Source organism: Micrasema longulum, unplaced genomic scaffold, assembly GCF_059751315.1.
Source record: "Micrasema longulum isolate JH-2025_06_02 unplaced genomic scaffold, ASM5975131v1 h1tg000557l, whole genome shotgun sequence".
NCBI classification, from domain to species: domain Eukaryota; kingdom Metazoa; phylum Arthropoda; class Insecta; order Trichoptera; family Brachycentridae; genus Micrasema; species Micrasema longulum.
The window spans coordinates 88,745-112,348 of NW_028277753.1; the positions used below are offsets into that span (position 1 = coordinate 88,745).

Below are 23,604 nucleotides of genomic sequence, written 5' to 3' on the forward strand. Positions count from 1 at the left end.
TATTTTCATCGACAACGTGTCGCGAAAGGGCAAAATGTCTGAATATATTAATTATCCGGTTTGCAAGATATACCAAATGTTGGATGCTCGATACCTTTGACCTCGGGACTGTAAACAAGGCCTGCCCTCTCGCAATACGCGTGTTCGAAGAAAACAGGGAACGTTTAATTTTAGGTAAACTAATTGACGTTATGGTTTTGAGTGTCAATCCTGGAATTAATGAAAGGAGTAAGGACTTACGGTTTCCTCCCTTTGGCACTGGTCCAGAAAGACACCGTTATCGTTTGCACTGGTCACTTTGCACGTTTTCTTGTATGTTGGTGATTCGAAATCACTGTCACGCTCGCGGTACGGTTTTTGTTGTTGTTCTCGGTACGGTTTTTTGTTGTGTTGTCACGCGTTGCTTTCTTGACTCGCCGTCAGGGAGGAGTAGGTACATTGGGATTCAAAACAAGGACCACCGGAATCAAAGGAAGGGCTTGACACTTGAATAAAAGAAAATGAATCCGAAACATATAGTATGTTAGCATGTATTTCATTTTTATTTTTTGAAAATGCCTTTTGGGCGTTAATGAACAAAAAAATAAATAAATAAATAAATAAATAAATAAATAAATAAATAAATAAATAAATAAATAAATAAATAAATAAATAAATAAATAAATAAATAAATAAATAAATAAATAAATAAATAAATAAATAAATAAATAAATAAATAAATAAATAAATAAATAAATAAATAAATAAATAAATAAATAAATAAATAAATAAATAAATAAATAAATAAATAAATAAATAAATAAATAAATAAATAAATAAATAAATAAATAAATAAATAAATAAATAAATAAATAAATAAATAAATAAATAAATAAATAAATAAATAAATAAATAAATAAATAAATAAATAAATAAATAAATAAATAAATAAATAAATAAATAAATAAATAAATAAATAAATAAATAAATAAATAAATAAATAAATAAATAAATAAATAAATAAATAAATAAATAAATAAATAAATAAATAAATAAATAAATAAATAAATAAATAAATAAATAAATAAATAAATAAATAAATAAATAAATAAATAAATAAATAAATAAATAAATAAATAAATAAATAAATAAATAAATAAATAAATAAATAAATAAATAAATAAATAAATAAATAAATAAATAAATAAATAAATAAATAAATAAATAAATAAATAAATAAATAAATAAATAAATAAATAAATAAATAAATAAATAAATAAATAAATAAATAAATAAATAAATAAATAAATAAATAAATAAATAAATAAATAAATAAATAAATAAATAAATAAATAAATAAATAAATAAATAAATAAATGTTAAAAAGGAAATAAATAAAATTGACACCATCATAAAGGAAAATGCGAAAATAAATTTTGAACTTAAACTCCAGTTTTATTAAATAAATAAAAATGGAAGTGAAAAGTCGTTTTGTTAGAAAGAAGAATACTTAATTAAATAATTGGTTGAAGCAAAAGTTTTATGAATTATTCTTCGTAGAATAACAAAAATATATTTTTCTTTTTTAATATTTATCAATTATATAACTACTTTTGTTAGATTAAATAGTTTTCCATCTTTACATAAGCTGATTTATTTCATTGGTATAAAAATTATGAGACTTAGGTGCAAAAAAAAATATATAGGGATCTATAATATTTTGAATTTGTCCAAATTTTTGTAGACAAGGACTGGATTCAACTCCTTGAGAAGCTTAGATGATGGTGATGGTGATGGCGGTGGCAAAGATGATGATGACGGTGGTGAAGTTTAAAGTGATGATACAGATAATGACGATGAAAATGATGATGATGATGACGATAATGATTATGATGACGACGGTAAAAATGATGATGATGATGGAGGTGATAATGCTGATGATGACGTCGATAATAATGAAAATGACGCTAATGATGATAATATTGGTAAAAATAATGACGATGATGATGACGATAATAATGATGATGATAATGGTAATAACGATAATGATGGTGACGATGATAATGATGATGATGATGATGATGAAAACGATGATGATAATGATAATGATGAAGATGATGATGATAAAATTGATGATGGTGGTGAAAATGATGATGGTGATAATGATAATGATAACCACGATGATAATGATGATGATAATGATGATGATGATAGTTAAAATGATGATGATGATATAAATAATCATGATGATAGTGATGATAATGATGGTGATGATGACGACGGTGATAATGATGATGGTGATGGTGAAAGTGATGATGAAAATGATAATAATGAAGATGATGGTGATAAAAGTTATGATGATGGAGGTGAAAATGATAATGGTGGTAATGATGATGATAACCACGTAATGATGATGATGATGGTTAAAATGATGATGATGATAGTAATAATCATGATGATAGTGGTTATGATGATGGTGATGATGACGACGGTGATAATGATGATGATGATAGTGAAAATGATGATGATGATAGTAATAATCATGACGATAGTGGTTATGATGATGGTGATGATGACGACGGTGATAATGATGATGGTGATGATGACGACGGTGATAATGATGATGATGATGGTGAAAATGATGATGATGACAGTGATAATTTTGGTAAAATAATAATTATATTAAGTGTTAGTTATGTGGGCGTTAGAGAATTTTAGGAAAGTGAACAACAGAAGATATGAACGTTTTGCAAATGTATGAGAAAGCAAGTAACTTAAGACACAATAACACGATAGCACAAAGCTCTTGACAGGTTGATAAATTGGGAATAAACTATTGTAGGAAATATCTCAGCCGAGTACGTCTTGAAAATACAGTGAAAAGTTCCGGCTTCCACAACGTTTCATAAAGTAAGTTTAGTTGGACGTTAATGTAATTTTACAAAATATAATACTCACATAAAATCCATATATGAAACGTCGGGTTTTCCATCGGGCCAAATCAGAATGCAAGCAGTTTTTACCCTTCCTCTGTACCTGGAATAAAAAATAATATTAATTGATGAATGAATTATATTAGAATTTTTCGTCACTTTTTAGTTATTGATTTTTTTTGTTACTGTACGTACGGTAACTACTGAGTACCACAACTCCAATAGAGATAAAATAGAAATACCATCAAACGTGTATTTTGTAGTAATACACGTTCTTCTAATTGGTAATCTTAGATATCTGTAGGAGATGACAGAGTGATATGGCGTTCTATCCTCTCTGCTTATGAGAAAACGGCTCGATGGATAGTTTGCTCGTTTGAAAAAGATCGTTAAATTTGTTGGCATCCATTTGGTTTAATTGATCCATATTCTCAATATGTACAGTGACAAATTTGTACACTGGCATTTCAGCTACGTGGAAGGATAATTGATGTATTTTCACTCGGTTGAAATATTAAATTTACTTGAAGATATTTGCCAATAGCGTTGTTTTCTCGAGAGAGTCGTTAAAAAATTCAAAGCATCAAAAAAAGCCATTTTGAGACTTTAATCTTGCATTTGAAAGAGTACTGAATATTGTTTAACAGTAATAGATAGAGGCATTCTTAAGCCTTTGTTACCCAACTTAGCAGACTGAAGAGCATATATAGAAGGGCATTGTATATGAAATCCTTTTTAAGTAGTATGAAAACGTTGACACATATTTTACATTTACCGTTTATTTTTATTTTTAACCACCACGAGGCTTAAAATTTCATTTTACATTGACAAAAACAGGTACACAAACACCATATTGAAAGAATTCATTAAGACGATATATTATATTAAGAGGAGCAAAATATTTAAATAAATTTTTTGTATTTATTTATAAATATACAGAATTTATTTCGAAATAGATATTTTATTTTAAATGTAGATTTTTTTTCAAATACAGAAAGAAACAAATACAACAGGTTTATAGATATTGAACGATACGAAATATTTCTAAATATAAAAAATTAATTTGTAACCGCAACATCATAATAATTATTTCTAATATTTCCTTCCTTTCACTAACTCTTGTAGCTTGAATTGTCCAGATAATAAACAAGTAAAAGTCACTTGACCAAATTTAAGCAACCTTGCCTCATTAAAAACCAACAGATATTTTTTAATGCATGAAAAGGAAAAAGTAAGAAATGGAATTTACTAAAAAGACACGAATAAATTATGCTATGTAAATTTGACCTTCAAAACACAAAAATCACATTTTTCATTAGTCTCCAAACTTTCAAATTGCGATTTCTTAAAATGATGTTTTTTCGGTTAGTGACTTTTGCCAGAATGGCTGCGATATATTCTGCCTATGTTTGAACATCCAAACTTGTGCGATTTATTCTTCCACCCAAATGAAGTTAAGTTTATTCCTGTCCTTGTCCACAAAAATTTGGATGAACTCAAAACATTGCTTTTTAAAATTAAGTTCAACGTCTTTTAAACATCGAAATGCAAAAACAAAGGACATTGCCATCAAAAGCGGTACCTACTTAGTTTAATTTGATAGCGTTCTCAATAGAATAATACTCCAGCTGTAAAGGCATGAATTAAAACTTTTGTATTATTTTAATTATAAATACAAACAAGAAAAGGGATGGTTTAAATTTAATTTTATAAAATTTAATTTAACTATCCAGAATTAAATTAAATGTTCCGCTTAGTGAATGGGTACATTTTACTCAATGTTTTGTGCATACTATTTACAGGTCGTGATCGTCAACTTCAGCTATTTCTTAACTTTCTTAATTATTTTCATCCTTAAGTACAATTTACTGTAAAAGTAGAAGAAAATTATTGTATTTTTTTAAGATGTAAATTTGACGTTAATTAATGGCATAATTGAATTCAAATAATATACCAAAAATCCATGTATATAATTCCTCCTATCATCCAACCTTACATGAACACTCGCCACTCCATTCCACGATCCATCGTCTATTAAATATTCGGATGCCAAAATCAAATTTTCTAATTGAACTAAATAAAATTTAAACTATTGCTATTAATAATGGTCAAAATCTTAATGTAATGAATACTATTTCAAATAAAAAAACATAATATATTATTTGAAGTAAATTACCACGTGGCGGGAAAACGAATTTCCACGCGGGTGCGGGGCGAAAAATAGCGATATAGTGGATTGTATTTTTAAAATTTTAATATATATGGTGAATATCTTTGATATGCGGTATGCAATGTCAATCAGTCACAACTCCAACAAATGAAATGGATCAGGAATGGAAGCCACTAACCTGGTTCGTTATTCATGGAATAGCGGTTCGACTGGTCAATTGTGAGCGGCACCAACGCTAGGATAGGCCCCCGACCTGGAGCTGAACACTGGTGGTTGGTGGAAACAAATGGCGGCACAAGTTTGGCGAAAAAGTATACAACACGAGGTCTTGCTGTGGCGGGTTATCAAGGGATACTGGAGGTGGGAAGTGAACAGTTGTTGTGGGTAAAGGATATTGAAGTGTAACAATAATCGACAAATGCAAACCCACATAATACGCAACCACTATGTTCAAACAACACATATTTAAATATTGATAAACGATGGAAATTTTTTTTATGAGTAAATAATTTTAGAAATTAAATTTTAATAGAGTTTTCATTTTTACATTATAGGAAATAAACGAAAAAATACAAAACAAAAAACTTATAAATTAGATAAATCTGGCATTTGAAAATACTTTGTTATGACTTTAATTCATTTTATATCGGAAAACTTTTAAGTTCATTTAAAACTAAAGTTGATGATATAAGTATAAGTTGATAAATTAACAGTCTTTGTTTATTTCAAATAAAGGTGCAAGAGGTTGATCAAAAAACTTATGCTATGCCTAGATAGAATAATGATTACTAATGAAGCTTTAAAATAAAAGAAAATTGTGAGAGAAAAAATGCGTTTAAAGAATAAAAAAGTTTTTAATGCGATTATCTCGGAACTTATTTCAATGACTTGCATTTTGTAAGAAAAGCCTCGATATATCCCCTCTCCCTTCTCTCTTAGCCACATTCGCTCAACCTCACTGCGTACATTTTTTACAAACATATTACAACAGAGATGAAGAACATTTAAGAGAAGGTAATATGTAAGTCTAGGCATTTACGGGGCTTCTGACCTGTCATTGGCTGGTTTAAGTGGCCACTTCACCATTCTGCCCATATTTGAACATCTATATTCCTTCGATTCTTTCATCTGTTGATGTTTGTGAAGTTAAAGAGCAAAACTTTTATTTATGCGGGTGAGATTCATCTAATTGAATTTTTTCACCTACATACTAGGCAACGCCTGAATATTTTTATTTTTTTTAATTTCTAAACTTCTTCATGGACCAGGTGGATTTATCAACAATATTTTGAGTTTGTCTAAATTTTTGTAGACAAGGACTGGATTCAACTCACTGGGGAGCTGTTTACATTGACATATTACAACAGAGACGAAGAAAATTTTAGAAGTCTAGGCATCTACCGGGCTTGTGACCTGATTATGTTAGTTTGTAATATACCCCGAAGAAGGCAGGTAGAGTGTTTTGCCGAAACTAGAGTTAAAATTTAAAAAATGTTAACAAATAACAACAGAACATTTTAGAGAAGGAAATATGGAAGTCTAGGCATTTATAGGACTTATGACCCGTCATTGCGTATACTTTTCACATACATATATTAACATATTACAACAGAGATGAAGAACATTTTAGAGAAGGTAATATAGAAGGCTAGGCATCTACAGGGCTTATGACCTGTCATTGGCTGGTTTAAGTAGCTACTTCACACACTGTGTAACATTCACCACTTTGCCAATATTTGAACATACATAGTTATTTGATGATTCCATCTATTTATTTTATTGAATAAGGATGTGAACTTCCATATTTCCTTCCTTAAAATGTTTTCCATCTCTGTTGCTATTTGTTGATAACTCCCAAGGGGGTGAAATCCAGTATTTTACATAAAAATATTTAGACAAATTTAAAATGTTGTAAATAATAAAGGCTTAAAAGTAAATAAAGTGGAAAAATTCCAAAATAGGAAGGATTTAAAAGTGTCCCTTTAACTCTGTTTTCTACACGTAGATTAAGTAGAGTTTTTAAACGTTATCTTTTTGAAATCTGTTATTTATGGCTTCAAACGGTTATGTATTTTTCTGTTTAATGTTAAAAACTTTTTTAATATAAAAAAACAGTGATTAAAATTCATACCGTTCGTCGGGGAATTGCAATTTGAAAAGCTGTTATTTTTTCAATATGATAAATTTATGAAAACAAATTTTAACCCCCATGAATCAAACTACAAAAATATTTGATAAAAAATAAATTATTTGCTACCATAATTATACTATATAGGTTTATTAAGGACTAGAAATTTTACTAAACCACATGGGTGTCAGCCCTACGCAAAACTAATTCCGAGAAGTCATTTTTTGAAATTAATTACTTCATAATGGATGAAACTACTCAAAAATATCCAAGTTTATACCGACAGTGATTAGTTACACCGAGAAATGTATAAGTTATTTTACATCTCAAAATTTTTGTATTTGTAGTGCATGTTAGAGTTAGCTGCAGAACGTCGTTTTAATTGTTTGTTGTGCTACTGTAACTACTGTGGTTAGTTTAAATACTTTAGTTTGTCCGTGAGTGTAATTAGTAATTAGTAGATTAGGAGACGGATACATCTCGAAACCGGTTGACATAGAAATGTCTTAGTAGTCTTATGCAAATGTTAAGTTAAGTTAACTGAAATGTTTGACCATGCAGTTAGTGCTTTATTGTTAAGAATAATTATTAGTGAAAAAACGGATAGTGGTTTGGCCGGATGCCAGATATCGGATATCCGGCTCATTGCCTAAAAAACAATAAAAACCCACTGAAACTCAAATTTCTCTGATAGTTAAAAACGAAGATTTTAATATCCATAAAATAACCGTTACCCTGGATGACAACGCATGTGTCCTTCAGGAACTCTTTATTAAAATTGACAAAGCTGGTAGAGTAACGGGCTTGAACATCAATGTAGCTAATACAAAGATGATGGTGTTTAGCCAAAACCCTCACAATAATGCTGTATTGCAAATAAATGGTCAAATAATCGAGAGAGTGACTAACTTTAAATACCTCGGAAATTAAATCACTTCTGATCTGGATCCAGATAGGGAAATAAGATGCAAAATAGAGATAGCACGATCAGCATTCAATGGCATGATATCATTCTTCTGCATGAAAGTCTTAATTTAAAACTGAAAGAGAGGATAGTCAAGTGCTATGTGTGGTCAATACTGCTCTACTGGAAAACATGGACTCTCAAGGTTAACTGCATGAACCGATTAGAGGCTTTGGAAATGTGGCTTCACCGGAGAATGCTAAGAATTCCGTGGACAGATTTAGTGACCAACGTGGAGGTGCTGAGACGAGCCAGTTCCGAAAAAAAAACTATTGTTCTCAATAAAACAGAGGAAACTCGCATATTTAGGCCATATTATGCGTGGAAGCAAATATGCGCTTGTACAGATAATCATAATGGGGAAGATCGAGGGAAAGCGTGGTGTTGGAAGGTGACAGATGTCCTGGCTGAGAAATATCCACGACTGGACGGGAGTGCGCGGGGTTGAGGCGCTGTTCCAGTTGGCATAGGACCGGAAAGCCTACTCTAGAGTGATCGCCAACGTCGGGAGACCTGATATGGCACAGAAAGAAGAAAATAAATGGATTAAAAATATTTGCCTGGTATTTTTTACTATCACTTATCGATCAATGAGTTACATATTAATATGGTTTATAAAATTATTAATTGAATACACATAATGATTTTGGGTAGTTTCACCCAACGCGCTTAATTTTTTCACGCAAATATATATTTCAATAAGTTATAATTTGGGGTAAATATATTTTATTTGCCAGTTAATTCTTTTTCTAGAATGTACAGTGCATATTGATAAACGTTTTCCAATTAATGAGGGATACTTCTATTCGTCCAAACACGGTGGATATCAAGAAATCAATTTAGTGGCGTTGATTTTATGAAATTTTTGCTGTTAAATGAATATTAGGTATCTACTATCTATCTGTCCGGTATCCGGCTGGATAATAACATTAGGCTGGATGGGCTGGAAACCGGAAAGTTATCATATCCGTTTTATCTCCAATAAATATTTTATCGCTGAAAGCTATTGGTGCAATACAGGTACCCTCGTTCATCGTCACCCCGGCGAGTGCAGATTCATTATAACGCGATATTTTATCGTATAACCGTGTATAAGAATACCCAATTTCGGAGGCATCGAAGGTGTTGTTGACGTAGATGATGTTCAAATTCTTCAAATACAAAGCAAACCCGTAACTAATAAAGAGTGGCAGGAAATGGACTTTCATACTATGTCACGAGAAAATGACGTCTCGAAACCTATTCCCGTGCGAAAATTAGATGTAAAAATAATCGAAAAGACCCGTTCCCTTCAAAATCAGTCCATGCAGGTGTTGAAGAAAACGACGAAGATTATGAGCGAGTGAGAGTTGTTGAGCGTGGCTGTAACATATTATTTGACAGTTATAAACCAATTTTACATAGTAAACGTAGATGGAAAATCTACTCGTTTTTGTAAGGCAAAAAAAAATAAAATCATATATTCATTAACAGGCATTGTCCATGTATACAATTTATAAGGTTTAAATATTACAATAAAAGAATAGTTTAAAACATTTAAAAAAAAGAAAAGAAGCATTGACAAACAAAAAGGACATCGAGACAAGATCTGGACTATTTATTTAGTGGTCGTTTAAATAGTTGAAAACTTAAACCAAAAAAGTCCAGATCTTGTCTTGAGTTAACAATACGACAAAGACGGGTCTTTGAAGAATTAAGGCCATAGTTTGTTCTTTGTTGATCGATGAACAGTACTTCATTGTTTCTCAATCTACGAGTCGGAATATTGAATTTTACTTGTCCCAGTAATGATGGAAAATCGATTAAACCATTTAATATGCCGAACATATATATGGAGTCAATATTAGTTCTACGTTTTCGTAGACTAGAAATATTTACCATTGACTCTATTTCAGAATAAGAATAATTATCTCTCTCTAGTCCAAGCATCCACGCTATTTTTCGAAGCAAGCGATGTTGGACTGATTCAATGTGATTTATGCGATTGACATAGAATGGACACCAGACCACGGAAGCAAATTCTAGAAGAGGGCGAACAGTTGAGCAATAAAAAGTTTTGTTTGTACGGACATTAGTAAAATCAGAGAGTATTCTGTTAATGAAGCTAAGTAATTTCAGTGATTTATTTACTGTATTATCTATATGCTCGTTGTATGTCAGTTGATAGTCCAAAACAACTCCTAAATCTCTGATGGACTTGACTACATCAATTTTGGAGTTTTCCAATAGGTACTCGAAGGAAATTGGTTTTTATATCGTGTACGACATTATTATTTGAGTTTTTTTAAATTAAGAGAGCGTTTTAGAAATTTAAAAACCATTTTTTAAAAACCTCGATATCGCAAAAACTTGCTTATCACGGCCATGTCTAGAACCTTTCTCCCGCGACGAGGGTTACCTGTTTCATGCTTTTCATACATTAAAATAATATTTTTATTAAATACCTACAAAATTTTATGAGTGTTGTGTATAAACTGAAATATTTGGTGCTATGAGAACATAAACATAATTTATTATGTGATGTTATTGCTAAGATGCTTGGCCTCACGCACCATAGTCCAGACTCTATTATCGGAAAGAATATGTGTTTTGAGAAAATTTTGTAACTCGATCGTTTTTTTTGTCTATCATTATTTTGGCTTAAATGTTTTCTTAGAAATAAAAAAATATGAACATGTAATTGCTACATGTCGCATCGTATTTAAAATGAACAAAAAATATTGTGTAGACGATACTATTCTTGTAGTAAGCCATTTAAATGTATAAATATCGCAATAAATGCTTCAAGAAGGCTTTATCTCACAAAATGGAGGCATGACTATGGCCTAATAGTAAATTCTAATACAGCAAAAAATGTTCACATATCTTCTTCATATATGAATAAACGCAAATGTGGAGCTCATGAAAATTCTTGCCATTATTCAATTCCAAATATGGAATAAAGAAAATGTAATCTTCTTTTTATAGAAACGGTAAATAATCATAAATATTTAGGATGAATTAGTGATTCAAAATTAAGTTGGGAAGGTTCATATTGATTGAATTCGCAACAGACTAAGGTACTGGCTTAAAGTTATTTACGATATAAATAGAACACTGCCTTTCGGGACATTAAAATTTATATTTACCTCGCTTATTGAACGGATTATATTTTACGGAGAACGTGTTTGGAGTCTTACCTTCCAGTTTTATCCGAGTAAAATCTACAATTTAACAATCTATTGAGTATGTTCAAATGTTTGCAGACTGGCTGGATTTCCTCCCTAGGGAGTTATTCAGATCTGAATCAGTTTCAACATCTTTAAGAAGGGAATATGGAAATGTGGGTACACAGAATGTACACAGAATGCAAAATGGTGAATGTTACACAGTGTGTAAAGTGGCCACTTAAATCAGCCGGCAATAGGTCATTAGCCTTGTAAATGCCTAGACTTCCATAAACCCTTTTTAAAAATATTTTTCCTATGTTGCTACAAATTTAGATCCGAATTCCTTCGTAAGGAGGAAATCCAGTCAGTCTGCAAACATTTGGACATACTCAAAACATTGTTGAATCACCTAACTGGTAAAAAAAGAAGAATGAATGATGAAAAATTGTTTTCAGCCGTTTCCTAGTAGGTGAATTGGTTCTGCCGGATGAATCTCACCCACATGAAAAATGTTTTAGCTCTTTTACTTCACGAAAGTCAACAGATGGAAGAGTTGCGATAATGTGGGTGTTTAAACATATGCAGAATGATAAATGATACACAGTGTGTAAAGTGGTTACTTAAATTATCCAACAACCGGTCATAAGCTCTGTAAATGCCTAGACTTTCATATTCCCTTCTCAAAAATGTTTTCCGTTTGTTGCAGCAAATTTAGATGAAAATTCATGACATTCAGGTGAGTTTTTAAGGGAGATTGTACCACACATTGTAATCCGTGAGGCGAAACATATAATTTCAAATTTCAAATTATGTGAAGTCATTTTTATAAAACTATGCACAGAACTCTCCTTTGATTTGCATGACGCGTAATTATAACGTATTTTTCAATAACATAGACATATTTAACTGCAGTAAACTGACATTTAAAACCCAAAATTATAAAACTATTATATGAAAAAAATATGTTTCTTTATAAAAAAAATATATTTTAACATTATAAATTTAAGTTGTTTCTATTCACTCATATCAAATACACACTCACCTTGTCCATAAATCTACCCTCACACCCATATACAATCACACACATATTCACATACCTACCAAAACCACACTCCACTTTTTTACACACGCATCCTCACACAAAAAAAACTCGCACACATGCACTTCTATGAATTAATATCTAACTGAACTGGATTTTTATCATTGTGTTTATGTGGAAAACTGATTTGGCTTTATTTTATGTTTTTTTTTTATATGTTGTGTTTATTTTTTTGTATTGTTGTTGTTTTTCTGAATAAACAAAAAAAAAAAAAACAACGTGTTTCCAATTGATAACAGATCACTTTGTTGATCTGGAATTAAAAAAAATAGTTTCAAACACTCACACTAGATTGAACTAAAGATTCTTCGGTCCTTCCCCGTATTGCTTCAGTAGAACGAACATAATATTATTTTATTCAAAGACGGTTCAATAATCCCCCAAACACCATTATTCACCCGAAAAAAAAAACTAAAAAAATACATCCTTATGATTATTTTATTTTCTTTCATTATTTTTTAAATTGAAATTTCATTTGTAAATCATAACGGATTACATACATTTAACTAATTATAAATGAATGTGTTCTATGGGAGTTTCTATATTTTACTGTTAGTAACAATATCTTTAATATCATTTGTAAAGCTTGTCTAAGTCTTTTGATTAGTTTTGTATGGTAGTTTATTGTATAATTTCAGGCCTTGGCTTATTATTCTTGACTGCCCTTGCCTCTCAAAAGTAAAAGAGTTTTTTAAAACGGTTTTTCAAAACCATACAGTGAAACTTCAGAAGAACATTTTTAATGGTGTTCTTGTAAAAAAAAAGCGTATAAGTTTTTTTGGAAATTGCATAAATGTGAGATCAGCGTGAACGGAGATATTCTGAATCAGGTAGAAGAATTTGTGTACCTGGGAAGTATGTTTACTAGGGACGGAAAGGCCGAGAAAGATATTGAAAGGAGGGTGAGTGCCGGGAACAGGGTAAACGGTGCACTAAAACCTACTTTGGCAAACAAATGTTTATCGCAGGAGGCTAAACTAGCAGTTCACAACGGAGTTCTAGTTCCAACTCTAATGTATGGGAGCGAAGTATGGAATTGGAAAAATAATGATGAAAGTAGGTTGAATGCTGTCGAAATGCGATCCCTCTGGCGAATGTGTGGTAAAACGATGTATGATAGGTGCACGTTTATAAATATAAATAAATAAAAAAAAAAGAAATTTACCAGAAAACTTTGTTTAGAATGAGTCAATACCTTTAAATTTCATATGATTTTTTTAATTTTAATATGTTAAATTATTTATTTACTTTTGTTACGTAAATTAACAATCTATTAAAAAAATAATATCATTTTTTTCTAACATCAGTATAGGACAACCATGGATACACCAATAAAATCGTTTACCCCGAAGAAAAAGTAAATCAAATAGTGTTAAATAAAACATATTTAAAAAATCGCATACATACGGTGCGTATACCTGGTCAACATATTCACCGCAAATCTCATTTTTGTTTCGTAAGTTTTTGAACCAGCTATCACATGCACTTGCCTATTCCTAGGGTCCACAGATATGGTAATCAGTATGATGAGGATAAGGCTGAAATATTTGATTTTCTACTTTGGACGATTCCTTTTTTTTTCTTGCAATATTATTCCTAAAGTTTTCTCTTTGTTTTAAAATGTCATTCTTTTCTGATTTTTCCTATTGTAACAAAATAAAGATGTTTATTATAGAAATAAAAGACGAGTGATACTTTAATACAAAAATTTGGAATATTTAGTGACTGGTTTCATCGCTTTCGCGACTTCTTCGAGATCGGTATCTTTATTAAGGAGTTCAATGTATTTATACAAAACAAAGGCAAGGATAGAAAATTTAAAATTATCAAATAAAATATAATTGAATAAAATTATTTTTGTCTTAAGGATCATTGACGAAATGTTTCGGGTTAAATAATAGTTGATATAATGCTATTTTAATGAGTTTAAGTATTGTATGAAGATAACACCGGTCACTGGATATTCCGAATTTGTGGATTAAAGTATAACCCGTTTTTTATTCTTAAAAGAAATCACAATGGACTTCCATCAAGAATTTTCACTTACAAATTTAAATGTTTTATTGTTAAAGTTATGCATTGTATTATTTTAATTATGTTTTTATGTTTACATTTTTTTTCTTAATATTTAGGTTCGATGTTTATGTTAAGGGCAAATTATGCCTTTAATGTAAAAATAAATAAACAAATAATAACAATATATCTTTTATTAAAAAATAAATTCGGACAGTTTAGTAGAAAACACGAAAAAATTAGTCATTTTTAAAATGAAAACAACGAAAATAATATAAAAATAATAATATTTCGAGTACACAAGGACTGGATTGGGCTTGATAAGTTTGATTTTTTACACAGATATTTGAATCAGGGTGTCTTTATAAAGGGCAAAATAGTGTGGAAAACTTTGCTCTGTAAGATATGTTGTATAATGGCCGGTAGAGGGGTGATGATGGATCTAGTTTTCCCGGTTGAAATTTATTTCTCCCGGTTTACTAACAAGCTTATAAACTTACATACCCTATCGCCATCAGAATTTGAAAGAAAAAATGAGGGTAACACGTAAATTGACTATATATACTGAGGTGCTCAGACGGTGATAGGGTTCATTGAAAGCAAAATATTTCAATTAATAAAAAACGTGAAGTGATTTATTGTAAACAAAGAATAAGAAAAAAACAAACGTAATTAACCTATGATTAAAGCTTAAAATTTGTTTATGCAATTTGCGGATCAGAAAACAGGCCACAAGACCTCTAAAACGTTAAAAAAACTAATTTTAAGAATCGCAAGCCCTGTATTGAGAAAGTTCAGTACTACGGAAAATTGGATGTAAAAAACGTTTTTTTTACACGCGGTAAAAATTAGAGTGTTTAATTGTACGGCAAAGTTGATAAAAAAAATGGATAAAAAATTTATATGAATTTTGAATGACGTCACAAGTTCTTGGCAATAAAACAATCAATGATAGCATTTTTTTTCGACGTTTAGTATATTTCGACAGTTATGGGGTTTTACTTTAAAATGTCAGGACAACTCACCGATGAGAACTAGCGAAGTTATTATAAAACTTTAAAAAATCATAGCGATGAGAATACGACACATAAAAATGATAAAGATTTGGCTTGGTTTGATAGTGTATAAAGAACAAGTAAAAAAAAAAACCCACTGAACCTCCTCATTGCTTAGACTTCCATTTTTACTCACGAAAATATTTTTCCTCTCTGTAACGATAATTTTCTATCTTTAAAACTCCCTAGAGAGTGGAATCCAGTCATGTCAACAAACGTTTGGACATACCTTATATAATATTGATTAAATTTACTTGTATCATAAGCAGAAAACTAAATGTATTTTCAAGCGTTGACTTGTATGTGAAATAATACAAGAAGATTGCCTACGTTTATAAAAAATAAAGCTCCTTTACTTCACAAAAGTCGATTGAAGGAAGAGTTGAGAAAAAATGGATGTTCAAACCACTATTGACGAGCCTTTTAAAAGCCCTAACTTCCACATTTCCTTCTCTAAAATGTTCATTTGTAACACCAGCTAAAATATTGTCGTACAATATGTAATCCAGTATCCTATACAGAATATTTAAAATCGCTGTACTTTGACTTTTTTGAGAAATATAATGAAAAAATGTAATGAGGGAATGTTTTTAATTGAATGTAAATTTTTGTTGTACTGATTAAGACAAATATTTGAATCATCGTGCCATTTTATCGTATAAATCGATGTACAATTTGTGAAGGTGTATACTGGGTTTTGCAAGTTGGCAAGTTGGTGTCCTGACAAAGAGACGGATATGTCTCAAAACCGGTAGACATAGAAAAGTCGGTAAGTGGTTATTACTTTTTACAAATATTTAATAACATTTGATGAATTTTTAATTAAAATAATTAGTAGATAACAATATTTTTTTTAAAAATCCAACAGTTCAATAAAAAAAAAGTACAGTAATAAAAAAGTACTGTCAAAATAATTTTCGGACAAACAAATAACTCGTTTATTGACAAAAATGGTTTATGTAATTCACATGCAATACAAAAATATAAATAAAATTAAAATAGGTTTTAATTGTATCTTTATACTAACAAAATTTGTCAAAAAATACTGAATATTTTTTATTTTGATTTATACCTTCAATTCTACATATGGTGAAGCAGGTGGCGTCTACAAAACATCTATTAGTTTTCAAAATTAAAAAATTCAATTTGCCGAATAATTGATTTTATTTTTATCTTTTTTGTACGTTTAATTAAACTGATGAAAGTGTTGAAATTTCTGAACACGCTATGTAATATGTAGGTACATAAAATAATTCCCTTTTTCTTATGGTGCTACTCCACGATCGAGGTTGTCAATCATCATGGAAAATTTAATTTTGTCCGCAACCGCTCTAAATGAAGATTTGGAGCCACGGTTAAGCCAGAATATATATTATCTTCCTGCACTGCGCTTTCCTTCAACTTTTGTTTAAAATATAAAACAGACTTTTTCCTACTTCTCTTCTCGCATAAAACTTCCTAAGTACTCAAGCTGTCTTTTTAATTGTATTCATAATTTTTAAAACATTTTTTCGTCTTAATACTTCTTTGTTGCAAACTCTGTCTATTCATAATCTTTAGAACATTCTTCTATGGCACCATATTTCAAATGCTTTGGTTCTCTTTGTGATGGCTCGAGAGACAGTCCAGTTTTCGACGCTTTAATTAAATCATTATAATAACTTTTTGATCCACATCAAGTGGTGCATAGGGCACCGAATAGGTACTCCGCGACGTATCTTAATTTTTTAATTAAAATAAGGTAAAGTGAACAATCTATGACTCTAGGTGCCCACCTAAGACCTATAAAACAAACAAAATGTACCATAAAAATATATTCAATAAAAACAATCAATAGACAGGTGCCGTGGCGCAGTAAGTAAGAAGGTCAACTGTGAAACTGGCGTCGCAGGTTCGATTCTCGCCAGTTGCAAGAAAAACATTTAATAAATATTATTTTCTCCATCGGCCTGGGTGTTGTGGTTTATTTTTATTAACTTATACCATTTCCCATTCCCTCTTCTAAGAGGCTGAGACTAAAAAGGCTTCTTTTAAAAAAAAAATATTAATTGAAAACTACAATCATAAATTTCTACAAAAAGTGTTTCAAATGTGGTGCTAGAGACAAGTGCTATGCATTTTGTGAACTGCAAGACATTGTTGATTAAACTAACTGGTGTAAGGAGTACAAAAATTTAAAAATTGTTTTCAGGCGTTGCCTAGTAGGTAAGTTGTCTTAGCCGGATGAATCTCACCCACATGATAAACATACGAATAGTTGAGGAAATGTGAATTTACTGGCCGAAACTGGCTGAAACCGAAACCGAAACTTCAGGTTTATGTAAACTATAAAAATATATTTAAAGCAGACGAGAAAAGAATTGCTGTACAATTTAGATCAGATAAAATTTTAAAAATAAAATACCAAATAATTAGAGCTATCCACATTGAACTTTCTTACAGTAGGTAATACGAAAGATACCAATATCCGAAGAGATATGGTTGAGTAAAGACATTGTTCTTCCTACTGGCATTAACATCGGCAGGTTGGTTCTGCAAGCGGGAAGATAAAACAGCTTAAACTGCTTATGTCTAAGGTTATTAAGAACATGAAGAAAAATATTCCCCATTACACCTAAGTTGATTAAAATACCACGGATTATTAGTAAAAAAAACATATTTGCATTTCTTCTTTTCTTTAAATTACTAAAGCCATGCATACCCAGTATGTAGTCCGATGGGTTTAATCACACATACAATTAAGTGTAAGCGAGCAGTTAGAAAATTTAAAAGAAAAATAATAGTACGTATTGCAAAAATAATTTTTCAATTAACTTCTAAGAAATATTTTGAGTTTTTTATCGTTTTATGACGCGTCAAAAATCAAAAAACGCAATTAAAACAAATATTTTATAATGTATATTATATTTTATGCTTTAGCTCCAATTTAAAGATGTATCAACTGTTTTTTTACGTAGTGTATTGGTAGTTTATTTTTTTACTTTACTAAACGGAGAATCCATATTGACAGATTACAGCCCAAACGTGTCATAACTTGACTTTTCCATAAAAACGAGACGCTCTGTAGACAAAGACTTTTTTAAATTGTTATGTAAATTGAGATATTCAAATGTCCATACATTTTCATACAAAAACTTTTTATGTTGGATATTACAATAAACTCTGAGACCTTCCTTAGTAATACAATATTTTACATTTAAGGGACAGTCAAGTAATAAATAACTTAGAGAGGGTTATGTTAAGTTGCCTTAAAGCAACTACACAGTTCAAAAGCTATGCATACAATACTTACTTAATGAGAATAGTTGTCAGTTTATTGTTTTTTTTTTACACCACGACAGAGCAGGAGGCCCAATTACAGTAGTGAATTATATTACATAACACCCAGGCTTGAGAAAAATCACATTTAGACTATTGTTTTCCACTGGAAATCGAAACCTAAACCTTCTGTGTGTGAGTCAAGTTACTCAACCACTACACCCCAAAGGCCGCTTATTTTTTGGCCAAACGAATATGCCATATGAAATAAGTGATGGAAAAAGTTGGTTTGCAAACAGTGGTCTTTGCTAAGTCTGCAGCTTTTGGGTGCGCCGCTGGTGCCGGCCAGACCGAGTCGTCTAGGGGTAATCTGGTGGTCCAGAGAGTAGATACTTATATTTCATATCACTGTCGATATTGGAATTTGAACTGGGTTATGGATTTATTCATTTACTTTTTTTAGACATCCCCTTGTCACTACTATGTAAACGATGAAGTTGTATAGAGCCACAGTGAAAGGGGCATTGAAATTTTTAAATGTATATATTTGTTTGCAGTTTTTCTTACTAAATTTGGTTGGTAGAGGAAGTAATATAATCAATTCGCAATTTCATAAAATTGCTAACTTGTACAAGTGAATCTAAAGAAAACATTTCATTTTGAAAACGGATTACTGATGGTATTGGCAAATAAATTCATTGTTTCTAGGTCAAAAGTAATTGGAGGATCTATTCCTCAGACCTTTATTTTTAGATTTTTTTTAACATGGTCAAGTTTGTCAAAGGCTACCCAGCCTAGTCCAATTCTTCTGGATATTTCTGCTACCTGATTTTCTTTTCACAATTTTTTTTTCTTAAAAAAAAGAAATATTTGCGTTTTTATGATTTACCCAAATATTTAATTTTGAGGGCCATTTTCAACGAGTTGTAAATAACTCACAATTAGAAAATGGAATCAAGTTGGGGTAGAGTGGGATTCGAACCACGGACCTTTGGTCCGTGAGTCCGAGACACTAGCCACAGGATCACAACCCGATTAGACAGGACCACAACACGAATTTGATTGTGTCTGATATAAATATACAGGGTTATTGGCAACTCGAGGAATTCCCGGTAGGACGAAGTAGGTGTACACAAATGCAAGAAATTTAAGTACGCTAAAATATGGCTAAATGTTTTTGAGATATTTAGAACTTAGCGATTTTATGAAAAATACCCATTTTTGGGCGTGAGTGACATAATAAAAAAAAAGTTGGATAATCACATGTCTTAAAAATATTTTTTTTATTTATGGGTGACCTAATAACAAAGATGAATAAGCAATAAAATGTCTAAAAACAATTATAATTTAATGACTATGACTAATAATGTTTTTGATTTTATTGATTATTTTTAAGTAAATTTGATGATCATCGCTTTTTTTATGTTACATCTCCATATTTTAAAACTAAAGTAGCCTTTTCGAAGCCGCCATTATCTTGTTTCCTTTCCTACAGTTATTGTTTTAGTAAATTAATCCGCCATATATTCCTTGAACCCTTTTCGAGTCCCGAGGTATTCCCTTGAGATATAGATATCCTCACATAGGTATCCGCACATAAAGGTATCCAAGGTTTAGAACATTTAAAGGTAAACAATCAAATTATTTTCGCAATAAATTTCAACGATGAAGTGAAAAACAGTGAAAAATAAATAGAAAAAGAGAAAAGGATATGATTTTTTTTAATGTGATTTGAAAATATATGCTGCCTTGTCCGGTCTCTGGTTGGAGCATACGGTGTCCACGAAGATCTTCCAGGCATTTTTGTCAGCTGCCAGCTCCTGTGCATCCTCCCAAATCAGGTTAGCATCCTATAATTCTGACATGAACTGCCGACAGACAGTCTGCAGTGGACGTTCAGGACGTCGAGAACCTGATGTCTTGTAAAGTTGGCAAGCGTGGTTAAGGCTCTCAGGAGGCCTCCGAAGTACATAGCCATGCCAACCGTATCACCTCCGCTTGATGACAATTGTCGCCGGAGTTTCCTGCGTCTATTATTTTTTTTACTTCATTCCGCACAAAGTTAAACCACTGCCCCCCCAAGATTATTCTGAGACGCCTTTTCTCAAATTCAGTTTTTTGCTGTTTTGGGTCGTAGTGAGGTGCCACGATTCGAATCCATAGGTGTTATGCGGGTGTTATAAAGGCGACATTTGGTTTTCACCGAGTAAACATCCTATTTTCAGACAGCCTTGATACTGTTGAATGTGGCGCCTGCTATTTCTAGCCGCACACCCAGTTCTTTTTGAAAGCTGCCATTTTCCATAACATATACTCCCAGGTATTTGAAACTCTCGACTTTTTTGATGGCTTGGTTTGACAGAGTGAGGGGATTTTGGGCATCAAGGTAGAACGTGTTACACAGCGCATAGGTTTTTAAAATATTGATGTTAAAACTTTAATATTTAAAATTTTAATATTTCAAACTAAAATATTGATATAAAAGTCTATGAGGATTATAAAAAGGAACAGTTCAAAGACCAACCTTGATGAACTCCGGTGGTGACTTCAAACCAATCTGTGACAATATCGTTGATTCTGATTTGGCGTTCGCCATTTGAGGGAAGGGTTTTGATAAGTTTTGACCTCGTGGTGTAATGGTCAGAGCGTTTGCCTACCATGCAAGAGGTCTCGGGTTTGATTCCTGACATGAATGATATGATATATTTATTCAAATGAGTGTTTTCACACTGTAGTATTTCATAGTCCCTGGACTGGTACCTGAAGCGTAAGACCAATCATCTTATCTTCGTGTTACGAAAAATGATCAAGATACGCTGCAATTGGTGAACAAATTCAGTGCCCTTTGCAGAAAGGGAATAAAGATGAATACATTTCTCAACAATATCTATATTGATTTAGAAAATACAACCTACCTTCATGTTACAAAAATGATCAAAACAAAACCGGTAGATATATACAGTATTAAGTAACATGTAAAAATGTTCCTTGCATTAAAAAGAGGAAAAATATTTGCTTTGGGATAATAATTTTAAAAAATAGGTGAGATTCAACTAGCAAGTATATGTATGTATGGGTGTATGTATGTAAATTTGTTTATTTTTATATGTGTGTGTAAAGAGCATGCGGTGACTATTGCTGGAAGGGATGCTGGGAGGGTTACTGACGGTATAAATTTTTAAAATATTAAGATTTTTATTAATTTACGTATGTTAAGACATATTTAATTACAATTATGTAGATAAGTCTAAATACTTCTTATCCTGAAATTAAGAAATCATGAAAACAAATATACATATATATATATATATATATTTTATTTACCTGAAGGTTAATCCATCTATTTGAACTTCAAATCAATCCGACGTTCTTTCTTCGAAAAATCATTGATCATTCGACTATAAAAAAATCTTTTTTCCTTCAGGAAACATAAATTCCTTCTCAATAGAAATGATAGCGAGAGATGAAAGCCTGTCCTCACCAACTGTACTGCGATTGTATGTTTTCACTCTTTTATTTGGAAATGAACGCTCAGTTGATGCACTTGTTGCGGGAATGATTAGATTAAGATTTAACAAACCATTGCGGAGAGAACTTCTTTTTGCTCATTTTATAACTACTTAACTAAATAATGAAAAAACACTGACACATATTATGTAATATATAAAAGTATATAATTTTTTATTAAAAACACAACCGATTTGATTCATCTTAGACTGAATTACTGATAAGTGAAAAAGACTAGACAACCAGCGTACAGTGGAACTGTAAATATCTCGGTACATAATATAAGAAAACAAAACATACGATTTCCAAGATAACTGACCAAATTCAAATAATAAGCAATTGTGTCGGTGGATATCAAAATTGGTTAAATCCAAAATTGGTAAAAAAAACGCTTTTTGTGGAAACACGATTAAAAGTTTAGTTTTACAAAAAATACTTATTTATAAAATGAGAAAATCTAATATTATATCATAATAATTGTTGTCAGAAGTTTGATTTAATATCAAAATCGGCAACATCCACTCAATAACACTCCAAAACACAAAAAAACTCAAAACCATCAGTTTTATTTATTTTTTACTTCGTAAAAGTGACAACCCTGAAACAGATATTCGATGACAGATTATATCAAAACTGTTTAAATCCACGAATCAATTTTATCAAAACGAGTTAAATCCATTCCGATATATCAAAATGTGTTACCTCCTAATTATAAGTAAGTTTTACACGGAAACTAAGTCTAATCGATCAAATCAAATAACGTAGAAGACTTTTATTACCTACGTCAGACCTACATATAGTCTAAATAACAATTTAGTCGAATAGCAATAATCAGTTTCAGAAAAGTGTTCTTTGTGAAAAAATGCTTAGTCTGGATATATCCATTTTTGATGTTAACCGACACAATTTCACATTTTTTGCCATATGATAATTGAGTCGAGTTTTCATTGCGTTACGCAAAATGCTATCATTCCGGGCGAGTCTCGTAGATCAAATGAAAAAGACATTGCACTTAATGCGCATGCGCGGGATCATATTTTAAAGTATAGAATCAGACTTAATTTTAAGAGCAGAATCCACCTTATCTTAAAATATAAGGCGACTGTTTGTATAGCGTATTATATGGGTATGGGAATTATGCGTTCGCGTACTTACCTAAGTAGATATAAATAGTAAATTATTGTTCGAGTTTGGGAATCGTTCGTGATAGAAAGTTCTTCGTGAAAATTTATATCAAGGATATTTCGTGAATTTTTTCCCTTTCATTCTTATTTATTTCAAAACAGGTATGCATTATTCTATATGTTTTGGTATGTGTATATAAACACACGTATATATTTGTAACATCA

General features: G+C 30.9%; 1 protein-coding gene across 1 annotated transcript in view; it reads right to left on the reverse strand.

Annotated features, from left to right (window-relative positions):
• The window catches only part of TkR86C (Tachykinin-like receptor at 86C), a 357,528-nt gene that overhangs the window by 67,232 nt on the left and 266,692 nt on the right, over positions 1-23,604 (reverse strand). The window contains exon 5 of the mRNA XM_088228031.1: positions 2,938-3,015. Coding sequence (XP_088084157.1) covers positions 2,938-3,015 — 78 coding nt within the window. The remainder of the gene's footprint in view (positions 1-2,937; positions 3,016-23,604) is intronic.